Genomic DNA, 14864 nt, shown 5'->3' with positions numbered 1-14864 from the left:
AAGTACCATAAGGCTAGATGGCAGCTCACGGGGCAGGGTTCTCATCTCCCGATGTGTCTGTACGTATTAATGTATATTTGTATTTTGTGTGTTAACTGTCCCATTTAAATTTTACAACGCTGCGTAATGTGTTGGTGCTTAATAACTAAAAATAATAATAAATAAGCGGTGTTTGGTTAATTACTGTTGGTCAAAATGTATATGCCACTTTACACATTGGGAAAGCACGAAAAGCCCCCAGTTGCTACTTTACAGGGGAACTCCCACCCCTAATAAAGTAACCACAGCAAAGATACAGGTTGGGGGGGGCTCTTCCATGCGCTGCGTGCCTTTAAACTGAATATACGTCACAGCTAGTGCTATTTAAACTATTTTTTCCTGCCTGAACTAGTGCCCTCTCGACTAGACAGTAGCTGCCATTAACCCTAGAATTCCTGGCTAACGCGCACTACAATAACCTGCTCAGCAACTGATTTTAACTGTTCTACTGCCAGGCGCCCTATGCACTGATCAAAACAGCGCTCAAACGTAACCGTCCCTGCACCGTGCTCCCGGCACTCGCATGCAGCTGCCGGCGGCTTTACAGATTGACTACCTTTGTGTTTCCCGATTGAGATGTACCTTTCACTTAGCTAGCAGTCCCACTTACACACCTAATATCTAATCTCTGGCTTGTGCTTGTCGTATGACCAGTGACCTTCTACCTTTGGTAGTCATTGTGTCTGAAAGAATCCTCATTGCCGCACACAGCAAAAAACTTCAACTCCGAGAGTAAATGCATCTTCCTAGGTCACACAGGACAGACGATAGCGGCTGTGTGAAAAATTCCTTGAGATTTTGTGACCAATCCGCTACATACCCTAAGTGTGTGTTTTAGCTCAGTAATCAAATGCTGCTGTATTTGACAGTCCACAGAGAATAGCACTACCTCATGCCTGGGGTCAGGTGACTTGTGCGTGTTCCATGTTTTCTTCAGTTTTCCTGGGCTCCATGACTGTTACTGATTATCCAAACCGAGATTTCTGTGTAACCCTTGAACTACCCTTTGGAATTGTCAAGTCTTTTGAGTCTAGCCAGCATAGGGCTCATTATAAAGCTGGACGGGCAACCAAGAGCTGGACTCAAGGCCAAAAGTAGAAAAGAACAAGCCAGGAACAAGTCTGCTCAAATGCCCATATTACAGTGTCTTGTTTATTATTATTATCTATTGTTTTATATAGCGCCATCAAATTCCGTAGCGCTGTACAATGGGTAGACAGGACATAACAAGTAGTATGTAACATAACAAATTGACTTACAGAGACAACAGGTGAGGAGGGCCCTGCTCAAACGAGCTTACAATCTATAGGGTTCTAATTGCAAACCTCAATTTGTAAGTTCTTTTTATCATTGGATTCTCTGATTGTGCAGCAGGCTGTAATATACAATCTGTTCTTATCTCACTATATGTAAAGAGAACAGAAATCGTGTTTCTTTCTGAATAGGTAACAAGTCAGGCATATCATTCACCCATGAAAAGTCAAATGTTATGCCTAGTGATGAGTGACCATCTGTTGTTATGCACCACGGACCTTTTACAAAGGCATTAGAAGAAATTAGTATTGACAGCTCAACATTGCAAGGATCCTTATCATTCTGGTGGAACAGATCTGTAGTATGTTTGATGTGAGTAAACATTCACAGATGTTCTAAGCTGCCCATAGCCTTGTTATCTGTGAAGCTAAAGAAGTCATCTTCAACATCTGCTGAAAGACCAGTTAAGTAGCTTCACTTCTATTTGTTTTTGTTTTGTGTCTAGGTGACCTAAATCATAGTTAAACAAGAAGTATTCCTTCCCTAGAATCCTGTGGTTCTACTACGAATAAATATAGTGATCATTTAACGATGAGGAGTATTTGGGGCGGAGGTTTCAAATATCTCTATTGGGCTGCTCTATACCTTTCTGCTACTTATTTGACGATCAATGAAATCAACAGTAACTGTTCGCCGTTCCTAACTAAGCCCATCTGATTCGAGCTGAATATGCCGCACAAAAATGATATTTAGAAATGATTATTATATTTCACTAATATACTGGAAATATCTTAGCAGGGCACGTGTATACACTGGGTACAATCCCTAGCATGTAGAAGTGGGTTTGTGGGTTTGTAAAGTTTGCATGGGTTTTCTGTAACTGGATCATAGAAGACGCCAAAAAAAATAAATAGTAGAAGTAAACCTATATGGAGTTGTATGTACATGTCGTGGAATATCAGGTACTTGGTAGCTTTCCAATATATTCCCAGTACCTTACCCATACTAATGGTGAATTGTAACCAGTCAAATTAGAAGAACATTGTGGAGACAACAGGAGTTCTTTGATTAAGAATTTTGGAATAGCGAATACTTATATCGGGATGAAGAATCTTTGATTCTGATCGTGTTTGCTGTCCGAGCCAGTGCACACTGCATAGCGGTATCCTCAGTACATCACTGTATAGCAGGTATTCAGGGCCGGCCCTATAATGGGGCAGACTGGGGCAATTGCCCCAGGCGGCACTTTAGAAGGGGCGGCACTTTGCCGCCCCAAGCGCTTTTTTTTTTCTTTTTTTTTTTGAAGTGGAGGAGAGAGAGAGGGGCACCGAGTGGTTTTCGCTTACCCGCTCGGCGCCCCTCTCTCTCTCTCCTCTGCGGCGAGTCTCCCTGTTCGTCCCGGTGCCGGCTTGTAATGCAGAGCGCCGGAAGTGACGTCAATTTCCGGCACTCAGCATTACAAGCCGGCACCGTGGCAGAGCAGGGAGACTCGCCGCAGGACTGTTTAAAGGTAAGTACCGGGGGGGGGGATTCGTAGATTATGGCGTTGGCGAAGTTTAAAATGCCCCCCCCCGGCGTCGGCGGGGGGGGCGGCGTTTTAAACTTCGCCCCAGGCGGCGTTAAGTCTTCGGCCGGCCCTGCAGGTATTGCATGAAAGGCAGCCTTTGAGCATGTGTCCCTTTCTGTAACACACTCCCTACGCTTTAGAAGCAGTGTATATAGACAATATAGCAAATGTAGACCATAGCAAGAGCTTTTGTGCCCTCAAGTGGTGTTTCACAGCTGTTACATTACAAGAAGACCAAGACCAGACACGACTTACCCTAAGTCATTGACAGTATGTGGCTTTTCAAGAAAAATTTGCAAGTTTAATATGTTTTTTTATTGTTTATATTCTTAAATTCAAGAAAGCTTGCAGGTGTTCTCTAACTTCAGGAACTTAAACACACGCTTCCAGAACTAATGGCTTTTTCTCTAGTGATATGGAGAAGTGGGGCAGCAAATCGATTTATTTCGGAGGATGCCATAAGTTTATGTAGTCCTGACAAGTAGACTTATTCTGTATCTGCTATTGACCACATAAGAGTAGCTCCAGATAAAGTGCATTCGAGTTGGCATGAGACAATTTTAAAGCTGTCTTAAATATTTAAATGGATATACTTATTTCGCATGCTCCCCCTAAAATTTCCACAAAGTTGGCTTTCAATGATCCACTCCAGTTTTATTAATTTTGTGTGGAGAGGTAAAATACCGAGAGTTAAAGCTAGTCTCTTGGGTCTCCGGACTAGAGATGGCGGGATGGGATTTCCCATGATAAAACTATATCACGAAGCTAGTATTTTATTCCACATTTGTAGAACTTACCAAAACCATTCCAAAGAGGAAAGCTGGTATAAAATAGAACAGAAAGCTTTAGAGAGTAACAGGTTAAATAATTTAATTTGGTCTACGAAAGACAGAACAACTATATACAAATTTAAAGGTAAAAATAGTATTCTGGATAACATCTTAACAGAGTGGATGAATATTAAAAAGAGATTGGGAATAAAAGATAAATTGTTAGATCCTTTAGATATACATCTACTGGAAACATCTATAGAAGACATTTCTTTACATCAGTGGAGAGGGGCGGGGCTGCAAAAGATAGGTGACTTGGTTGCGCAGGGACAAATAATACCATTCCATATCCTTAATGAGAAATACCATCCAAGGAAAATTTCCATATTTACCTATTTGCGAGTTAAAAATTTTATTAACAAACATGTCCTGCCTACTCAGAGAGAGGATCTCCTTAAATTGGCATCGTTATTTAACCTTAAACACTCGTCAAAATTATACTCTAAATGTGTGGAAATTGCCATCTATGGTGCACGATTTATCTTTATTGGAGACACAGTTTAAGGTCGCATATAGGTGGTATATGGTCCCGACTAGAGTGGCGGATATTTACCACACTACTACGAGATTGTGTTGGAGATGTGGACTGTTGGAGGGATCTTACCTCCATATTTGGTGGTCCTGCTCAAAGGTTTCCAAACTATGGGGAAAAACTCTTGACTGCCTTAAAAGAGTGGCCAATATAGAGGTGCCTAATTCCCCAGCTTCACTTTTGCTACACATAGGCTGGCCAACTCTGTCTTCTGTGCAGTTAAACGTAACAACACACCTATGCTTAGCAGTCAAGAGAATAATAGCGAAACAATGGAAACAAGATATAGAATTTAACTGGGCCCAGGTAGAAAATCAACTGAAATACCAACTTATGATGGAAAGAGAAGTTTCTCGATTCCACTCTTCTAATGTTAAGAAAACTATAGTCTGGGATAAATGTCTCCAAATAATGTTTCCACTGATTGCAGGTATCAGTTGATTACCAATACATTTACCTCTTAACTAAATGTCACTTTATTAATATCAGCTTCCTCTAATTTTTTTTTTTTCCCTACAGAATGTTTTTACTGAATTCAGGCATCAGATCATTAGTAAATAGACTTACCTCTTATTAAAATGTCAGTTCATCTATATATATTTTTTTCCACGTACCCATCTCCAACCTGGATTTTTTTTTTTTTTTTTTTTTTTTTGCTGTTTGTTGTTGTTGTTGTGAACTAATAATATGTACTGTATCAGTATCATCGGCTATTATTTGCCCGATGTAGCGCATTCACATTGATGTTATTTGTATTTAGTCTGTTTAATAAAAAATAAAAAAAAATAAAAAAAAAAATATTTAAATGCAAATTTTTTAGCTTTATCATCCAGTTTTGCAAGAAATTTGATATACACTAAAACGTTTACAATGATATAAAGTGATATAACATGCCTAGATGAAACCGAATGAAAGAGGCATCTGCTGAGATTTTGAAAATATCAGGCAAATCAGCAAATCAAAAATAAGATAAACATGGAATATTTAATGGAAAAAAAATAATCATGTTGATTATCATGAAAACAAATGATGTTTTATACTATTAAACAAAAAAATGAAGGACTGCATTTACTTTGAATTTCAACGAGATGAGCAAAATATCCAACATCAGAGGTGACAAATAATATTCAAGATCCATCAGTAAAAGTAAAACACTGAATTGTTACTGTAAATCCAAGCTTCTATTTTTAATAGATGCCTACGTGTAAGAGCTAAGTTTGGAAACGCGTTAGGCTATGCAGTTTCCCCAGACTTAGTATTGATTGCACGGTAAATGGAATTAAGGAAGAATGTCTCCTGGAATTGATTTAAACCCTGGCAAGCTTGGTTCTCCTCAAGCACTTTTCGTCTATATTTGACACCTATGTAATATAGAACCAGAATTTATAATTATAATATTTTTCTAGTTCTGCAAAAAAGAGCTACTTACAAATGAAAAAGAAATGTATGTGAATTTAACGCGTGATTTAGTGTTCACTTTAATAAATACATAGAAATTACAGCTCTATTGGGGTAGCGGGCTGGGTAGGGCACAGGCGCCGTAGCTTCCATGGCTGCTCCTTGTTTGGTATTTTATTTGTAATTTCACATGTAGTGATATATGGTGGTTATATTAGAAATTAGAACTGTATATTCCATGATAAAGGTATATTTTATAAATAGATGTTTATAACCCGTGGCATAAATACACATATCTAAAACTACAAGTGCGGATTTTAAATTGTATTCTACAAACTTTACTTTTTGTTTCAATGCTGGGAAACCTGCATTTTTTTATTTTAATTTTTTTAAAAAAACTTCTTAACTATGTGATATCCGCAAAACGCATATCAAAATCATTTAGCTCTTTCCAATATTAAGAAGCCATGCTTGTTCATCCATTGGAAAATAAGAATATTATATGATGCAAACCAAATGTTTCTATATAGCACCGATTTATTTCACAGTATGGAACTGGCCATTAAGTAGAGGTGAGCCTCTTCTAATAATTCCCAGTTCAACTAAGGTTTGTGTAATGCCAAACTCATCGACGTCAAAGCTCTGATTATGTGACCACATTTATCATTGTTAAATTACACCTGGAAACTCATTTTAAAATGTGTACTAATGCACCATTTGTCTTTTTTCATTTCCTAAACCTAATATAACCAATAAAATATTTTCCAAATTAAGAATAACTTTTTATTCAACAAGCTGTCTCAGTGAATTTTGTATAGCACCAAACGCCGTTCACATCTTCTCACTACGTGTACCATAGGCAGTGTAAGTACATTACTCTAAAAGTCTAAAACGTCTGTGTATTTGTATAGAAGTGCATTTAATATGGAAGTTCAAATCCTAGCACCAAGATTCCTTCAGATATAAAGGGATTCATTTTGGCTAGTACATTTCATATATTAGTACATAATGACATATTAGTACATAACAGTTTGCCATTTGTAAAAAGCATATCATTTTTTTCATATATTTTCATGCAGGTAAATTAGATTTCTCTAGCATAAACGTACCATTAATCTGTGTGTGTAATAACAAATGTCATTTAACCCCTTAAGGATAATGGGCGGTCCCTAAACCCATTGAAAACAATGCATTTTGAGCCCGTACATGTACGGGCTTTGTCATTAAGGGGTTAATTAAATGCACCCAATCGCTACATATATGTTTGGAATGGTTCTCCTAGCATTCTAGTTCGTAAACAAATTTAAATATCAGCTTATAATAAAAGAAACAAAAAATATACAAATTGTTTGAGGATCCATTGTTATCCTAAAAAGAGCAAAAGAGGAAAATAACCTGATCTAGGTCCAGTTTTAATTCTACATTCCCTATAGAAAATAGTGGCTCTATGGGCTAAACATCAAGGGATAAAAAAAACGTATTTCATAATAAGTAGAAAAAAACTAAGAATCCTTCAGTGAGGCTTGTAGACCTTGTAAGAGGTCATCTTTGAAATGCCACCATTCACCAGCTGCCACCACCCCGAACCTTTCTATTGTTAGGGAAGGGCTGAAGACAACATTAGGGTTTCTAAACATAGGGCTTACTTGGTGAACTTGATGCCTCAGCATTTACCTGCTTGCCAACATAGAGAACATTGCAGCCTCATACCCTACGTCAACTGAGCAACTGGACTGCTCTGATTTTGCCTGAAGTTTCGTTGTGTGGCTTCTCTATATTTCCAAATCCAGAGTGCCAAGGACTTACACCCTGCCTGGATTCTTTATGCTCCCCATTTTTTATGCCTTCCCTCTTGGGAATGTGTGTTGGACTGGCCTGGATAGTGCTGAAAAGGTATCAAAAATCTTCATCTGCTAATTGTATCTCAAAGAGGAAGCAGATAAAAGATGAGAGATTGATTGAGTAGAACACCAGTGATGTCATATACTCTATAGGATAATTAAACTATTAAGAGATAAACACAAGTAAAGTTATTTTGTATAATGCATATGATGTTCCCGTGTTCCTACAATTCTGAGTTAGAATTATGCTTTCATATTATACTCGAAATGTTATGCTTTACTGGGTCATCAAAATGCACAGCTGATACTTCTAAGAAACATGTGTGTTGAATACAAAATCCACATATAAAGTGGTTGTCACGTTCAGTTTATCTGTGGCATAAAATCGTGTTCTATAAGATGTTAATTTAAAAAAACACTGTGTTAATATTACAGCACCTTATACTTGGCAACATTATTCTCATACACATGACAGAAGCTCATGCTTTGGACAACAACACAAGAGAACTGTAACATTTTTCTTTTTTACGTGAGAAGAATCAACACAGAGTTTAGACAATAATATTCTCTTCCAAGCCTCCATCAGTGTGTTCAATGGTAAAGTCTTTGAAAAATATCAATAGAAATGTCCGTTATGACTGCATTTCCACTAGTGCATTTTCACAGTCTGGTATAGAGCTTTTTCTCTTGGCATTCCACGATCGATCAGTCTACTGGTGTTCTCTTTCAACTCGTTTAAGCCGAACTGCAAAAAAAAAAGAATGATAATTTGCATATGGATTAAATGTGTTCCATAAACCATATATACAGTGGCAAGAAAATGTAAGTAAACCCTTTGGAATTACCAGCATTTATGTACAAATTTGTCTTAAATTATGATATGATCTTCATCTAAGTTACAATAATTAACAAACACATTCTGTTTTAATTAATAACATACACATCATTGTATTGTTCTTTCCTATATTGAATACATTTACAATGTGGGTTTGAAAAAAATATGTGAACCCCCTAGGATAATCACTTCAACAAAAGCTAATTGGAGTTAGGAGTTGGCAAACCTGGAGTCCAATCAATGAAATGGAATAGAAGGTGTGTTTTAGGGCTACTTTGACATGCTTTTCTCAAGAAGCATTTGCTGATGTCATTATATGGGCATTCCAATTAGGCACATGTGTTTTGTTACTTGTAAAAAATTGGAATGCCATGTAATGCATCTGGTCTCTTTATTTCATTATCTATGATTAAGCCATATAGACCAAACATGTGAGCTACACACTCGCTGTGTTTTTTTCTGCCAAACACTTAGGGGAGAGAATCACTAATCATACCTTGCAGGTTACAGATTCCATATCAGTTTGTACAGAGGTGATAAAATGACCCAAGAACACCCAACTGAACTGTTTTTAATGTAAAACACTTAAATTACCATCTTGAGTTTTCACAGAAAACGTTAAACCAAATTCCACATTCAAACTTTGCAGCATCTCCCTGCCTTCTACACCGAGGCACAGAACATGTCAGCAGTTGTTAAATATGGTCCAAGTGCTATTATTTTCGTACAGAAATGTAGCCATCCGACACTATTTTGTCTGCAAATGTCACAAATAATTGCTAAGTAGAAACCTGGCGTAGCTCTGCAGCTGAGTCAGATTTCCATTGACAACAGTGACATCATACTGGCCAATGCAAACCATATGACGCATCACGCTGCCAACTTCTTAAAGCGGTCTGGTGACTATTTAGTATTCTCTTCTACTACCAATATCTTCCTAATGTCCCCCTAAGGTTGACAGAAGCAGCTTTCAGTCCTTTTTAACTCCTTAAGGACAATGGGCGGTCCCTAAACCCATTGTAAACAATGCATTTGGAGCCCGTACATGTACGGGCTTTGTCATTAAGGGGTTAAAGTGTCATTATTTACTATCAACATTGATAAATGACAGAAGAATACATGAAAGGTTATGCCTCGATACTGCCAACAAACTAGGCTACAAATGGTCACAGAGGGAACAATTACCTCTCTTCTGTGACTCAATCTAGAAATAAACTGCAGATGAGTCATAAGAGGCTGAAGTTAGAAGTGTTTGGCTTCAAATACATATTTCAGAAATTAAGTGAATCTGGCTAAGCTGCCCTACACCTGAATGTATTAGCATTTTTAGAAGTGTTTTGCTGCATGTTATAACTAAACACTGTGATAGTCTGGTCAATGACTTAATGATCAGTATAGGTGTAGAGGTAATTTCGCAATGAGTATCTGATGCCTATGAGAGACAAATACAGTGAACCCCGTTCCCTAACAATGTGAAACGTGGATTATTTGTGGTGCGTGTATGTGGCTTTAAGGAGAAGTCACATACACGCTGTACACATATATGTTGTTTTAAGGGACCATTAAACAGCACTGTTCCACTATTCACCTCTTGGAAGTCTCCTTGCATCATAGGTTCAGTCACTGAACCCATGTCGCTGCATGCATGTGCACCGGAGAGAGTTTACACCGCCTGGTCACTAAATACAAAGGCATTATCTTCAAGCTGACGGCAGAGACAGCTGTCACATAGTCCAGGGTCCCTATGTCAGCAAAGAGAAAGGCTGTGGAAACACTATGCCGATGGGCAGGAAAGATAGGGGGAATAAATTAGAACTTATTATAAAATAAAACGGGGCCAATGTTGTGTTGTATTTTTAGCCAGCAGCAAAATGGCAGGAGATAATATTAGTAGACAAAACTGTCCAAACTTTCTTTAATATTCAATCAAAACATTAGTTCTGAGTCCTTAACTTGTTTCACTAGAGATTCAAATACATTAGTTGGTTCAATTTATAAAATGCTGAGACTAAGACTATAGGACAGATGGGAGAGTCAGATGTCCACTTTTATATGTAGATTAGATTAGGGCAGTAAGTGATATCCAAGAACCCTCAGCCATGGCCTGGCTCACACAGTAGTTAATCGTTTTGCAATACAACCTAATGAAACATTATGTGTCTATCTATACAACACATGTCTCACCTAGGTCGTTATTCTTGGTGATGGCTGCTGCTACCCTGGTCCTTGGACCTTGTTGTGTAAACTGATATCCAAATTTAAGAACGGTAGAGTTCTCCTCTAGCATCTGAGCAATCTCCATCTCCACCGCAGTTCCCAGCTGCTGTCTCTGGTGAAAAGTAAAAAGATATGTGAATCTATCTCTGTTGTGTTACACAGTTCCTCTCTGTACAGTGCCGTATAAATTATTCTATGTTTACCTGATTGGCAATTTTGATCTCTGTGAGTGTCTTGTTCTCTTTCAGAGCATCAACAAGTGCCATTATTCCACTTCCAGTTATGAAGTTAGTTTCAACGTTGAGGCTCTTCAGGGTTTTGTTCATTTTTAGCATATCTGCAAAGGCCTGTTAAAAGAGAATGAATGTTAGCTTTAAATAAACACTAACTAATAATTGAAGGCATAGGGTGAATATGACGCATATAATGGTATGTGCCTCGCAAAGTACCGGCTCGCCTCTAGGGTTTCTCATGTTGTGTAGCACATATCGTTATATGTATCATATTCATCCTATGCCTTCAATTATTAGTTAGTGTTTATGTTCATATGTACATAACAGTGAAACTGTTTCCTAAGAAAGCATTATCTAAAATCTGTAGATTGTACAGAAAGAATAAGAGCTTGGTGGAGCCCAGCTAAATTAATAGATGGTTCTTCTTTAGCTGCCTCCCAACTTATTTAGAGCACCGGCAGAAAAGTTCATAAAAACCCAAGCTTATCTTACAGTTGAATCATGTTATACATGGAAAACCCACAATAAAATGTTTTTTTTTCATTAAATATTTTTCTAACACAACTGAATTCACTAAATCATTGTTGAAATAACACTGTGCAATTATTGGCTGTTTACAGCCAATTAGAGCCTTAATTTCATGGTCTACTATCAAACATACTCCATCTATAATAAAGCAACTTATAAGATATACAATGGATTGTGACCTTTGTAATCTTTGAAGTTTATGATTTCTCCATTGTTATATATCTTCCTTCTGCCAGTAATAGATGTAAGCTATCAAGAGCAGAACCGTCTTCTCCATCGGTACCAGTCAGTCTTAATGTGTGTTAACCATGTTGTCATATTGTATATTGTCAATGTTTATGTTATGGTTAATCTTCACTGACGCTTTATAAAACAAATGTAATGTATTAGGAATAAAAATGGTAGTGACTGAAGAGGGGTGGGAAAGTCAAGATCACCAGATATGCTTTCATTTAAAAAGTAGACTACCTAGAAAGCACAAATATGCTCAGATATTCTCCTAACTTACAATAGCCACTGGATCATTGCTCCTTGTGGCTGCGAGGCTGAACGACTTCACGTGAGTGTTCTTCTCCAAAGCCTTTGCAAATTCCTTGAGAGTTGGGATAGGGATGTTCTAAAATGAATAAGAAAATATTTTGTTAAAACCTGTTTAACACAAACATTTCAGATGAAGTGTCCCAATGTGGAAAGAAAACTTGGACACCCCTTGCCCTATACTGTATGGGTAGTGAATGACTATTCTGCGTATTCTGTACTATTATATTATGGATGGAGGAGTGAAAGTCCTTTCTGACCCTCTTCAAGTTAAGTGTATAAAGTAACACAGGGGGCTTAAGTCTTGGGTTGGCATTATGAGATTTACATTCTGAGCATGACATAAGGAGTGCCAAAGGCATTTCAGGAAAAATGTACTTTTAATGTACTTATCTTATCTTGTGTAATCATTTTATAGCCAGAGCAAACAGTACACTAACACAAATGTCATATACTGCTTTCAAGGATTACCTTGATGTTGTTCAAATTGACGTTTAATAGAAAAGGATCATTTGCTTTTATCCTTTGCAAACTTTCTTCAACATTGGTGGGGTTTGGAGGGTCTTCAGTCATGGGCTTCACCTTCTCGGCTTTGACAACATCTACAGGATAACAAAAGGTCATTATCACTGAGAAATAAAATCGTTTTTTTAGTAGCACCTATGTAAATAGTATTGCAGGCATCAAACAGGGTTGTTATTATATTAATTCAGCAATTTAATATGTTCTCATGTAGTGAAATACAGCTTAAAAGGGAAACCATTGTTATTGTCTAATTACCTTAGTTAAAATGTAGTTTTCCAGCCAATATTGAGTTATGTCACTGTAATTATATGATATACTATCAATCTTACCAAAGTACGGTAAGAAGATACCACCTTTCTATGTGGCAGATACTACAAAAAAATGTGGAATCTGTTCATCATGGTTTGTGTTCTACTGGATCAGGGAGCCATCAATCAACCATTGCACTCATTAACGGTATTAAATCCATCAAGATATTGCCTTCATCCTACTTCAAGTTTGACCAAAACAAGACCCCAGGCCTCCTACAGTGTCCCTGTCCACATGTCTGGATTCAATTTCATATAGGACAGAACATGATACACAATTCTACATGAAATCCATGTGTTTCCTCCTGTATACCACCTTTATTACATCCAAAATGCAGTGATAGCCCCCCTTACATCTCTAATAAGGATCTTAAGACTGCTCAGTCGCATTAGTGAATAGATTTAAAGCTAAAAAACACAAGATGCTGATTACCAGATTTAACAAACAAAAAAAGAAGGAGATACCTAACTAAAGAGCCAGTGTAACCATATATTATACTAATGAAAGGGGTCAAGTTTTAAAATGTATTAATATTTCTTGATTGTGACCCACTGATGGTTAACTGATACTGTTCTACGGTGTCCAGAAATTAACATAATTATATACGTTTGAATGTGTACGACTTGATTGATGACGCTGAGAAATAACTATCATATATCATATGTATGCATGTGCTGAGCTGAAGTTACATCTCTATACCCATGATTCACAAAATAATCAATTCCACTCCTAATGAAAATCAAGAGCTAGAAGCTCAAAATAGAACTGAAAAACAAAATGGTTAAAGAGCCTTTCTAAACCATTCCAAGCCGACATGTTTTATTGAGTAACCTTTGACTTCATTAGTGGTTTCCAGATTCCCGCCATCCTTTCCTTCTTTTTTTACGTCAGTTGGGGTTATGCAGGAGAGCTGTGCTTTCAAACGACTGAATTCACTATACATTACGAAGGGATATCCCTTTCTAGCTTCTCCTGCAAGAAGGGCCGAGCCAGCCCTGTGTAATGAATAGTTCAAATGGTGAGGAGACTTACAAGAAATATCATTGATTTCAATTTACTTTATACAGAGCATGTCATCTAAGCTTTTCATGTGCTAGAAGCTCACTGGGGTTAGCCCTACGTAATGTATACAGAAGTTGGTGAGCCTCCTGCCAAATCCCACGCTAGTGAACAGAGGGGTTTATTCACTAAAGTGAGAGGTTGCAAGAGAGATAGCAAGAGAGATGTGCCTTCAGTTCCTCAACTTCAGTTCCCAACTTTTCCCGCATGAAGGCCTGAGCTGGCCCTATATAATGCATTCTTCACTGGATAAAGGTGAATTAGGAACTTAGCATTCTAACTATGCATATACTGTATATATATATATATATATAATTTGAGATAATCACATGGTTCAAAAATTGGTTAAAGGTAAAGATGCATGAGTGAAGACTGTATGTCCAGCAAATATTCATTATATTTTATTTTTTTTAGCTGCTATTCTATTCAATTTTTGTGCCCCTTGGCAACAAAACATACACGATAGATAAGTGAAAGAACTTTCAATGCAACGTAACCATATTCATATAACATGATGTGTAATATTTCCCCAAATGTATGTTTGAAAACCACACAGGGGTATCTGCTAATGAAAATGCTGATTCTTACGTCTTTCTGTCCCATCTCGGTTTCCTTCTTCGTTTCCTTGAGGTCGGCTGGAAAAATGCTGCACTCCAAGGACGGCTGGAAAAAAAAAGATGACAACTAAGAATGTTTACTAAAAAAAAAAAATAATCAAGCCCAGATTTAAGCAGCAAATGAAAGGGTCACCCCAGCCATCATGTGCACTTTAATGCATATGATAGCTGGTGGCCCCTTTACATTTTCCTGTTGCCCCTTTTCTAAATGCAGAATCCCCACCCCCATATGCATGTGTTTCCTACAGCACTGCCCTGCACTACAGCTCGTCTTATAATATATATATTAAAGGGGTATGAGGAAACTGGAACTGGCAGACTAAGACAAACCGATACATTAGGTAAGAGTGCCCTTCTCGCAAGCCTCCGAAATAACTGACATAAAACATTTTCATACTACAAGCACTTGTTTCGTTGTGCGGAAATATCTGTTGATTGTATCAAATTACATTATATAATAGTAACGGTGGGCTGCTGTAGCTAAAAAATATATATTTCTCGGAAGAGATGTATGTCTGTGTATTTCATTTGGTTTCCCTTGCA

General features: G+C 37.5%; 1 protein-coding gene across 2 annotated transcripts in view; it reads right to left on the bottom strand.

The window, feature by feature from the left end:
* Positions 1–6389: 6389 nt before the first annotated feature.
* Positions 6390–14864, bottom strand: part of LOC128492596 (tropomodulin-2-like) — a 28411-nt gene continuing 19936 nt past the window's right edge. For both annotated transcript variants that reach the window (XM_053465195.1, XM_053465197.1), the window contains 6 exons: positions 14293–14367; positions 12283–12413; positions 11783–11890; positions 10717–10860; positions 10481–10625; positions 6390–8206 (listed from right to left, as the gene is read on the bottom strand). In XM_053465195.1, coding sequence (XP_053321170.1) covers positions 8172–8206; positions 10481–10625; positions 10717–10860; positions 11783–11890; positions 12283–12413; positions 14293–14367 — 638 coding nt within the window. In that variant the 3' untranslated portion in view covers positions 6390–8171. The remainder of the gene's footprint in view (positions 8207–10480; positions 10626–10716; positions 10861–11782; positions 11891–12282; positions 12414–14292; positions 14368–14864) is intronic.

Source organism: Spea bombifrons, chromosome 4 (assembly GCF_027358695.1).
Source record: "Spea bombifrons isolate aSpeBom1 chromosome 4, aSpeBom1.2.pri, whole genome shotgun sequence".
Taxonomy (NCBI): Eukaryota; Metazoa; Chordata; class Amphibia; order Anura; family Pelobatidae; genus Spea; species Spea bombifrons.
The sequence above is the reverse complement of the archived record's forward strand: the minus strand, read 5'-3'. Positions and strand labels throughout refer to the sequence as shown.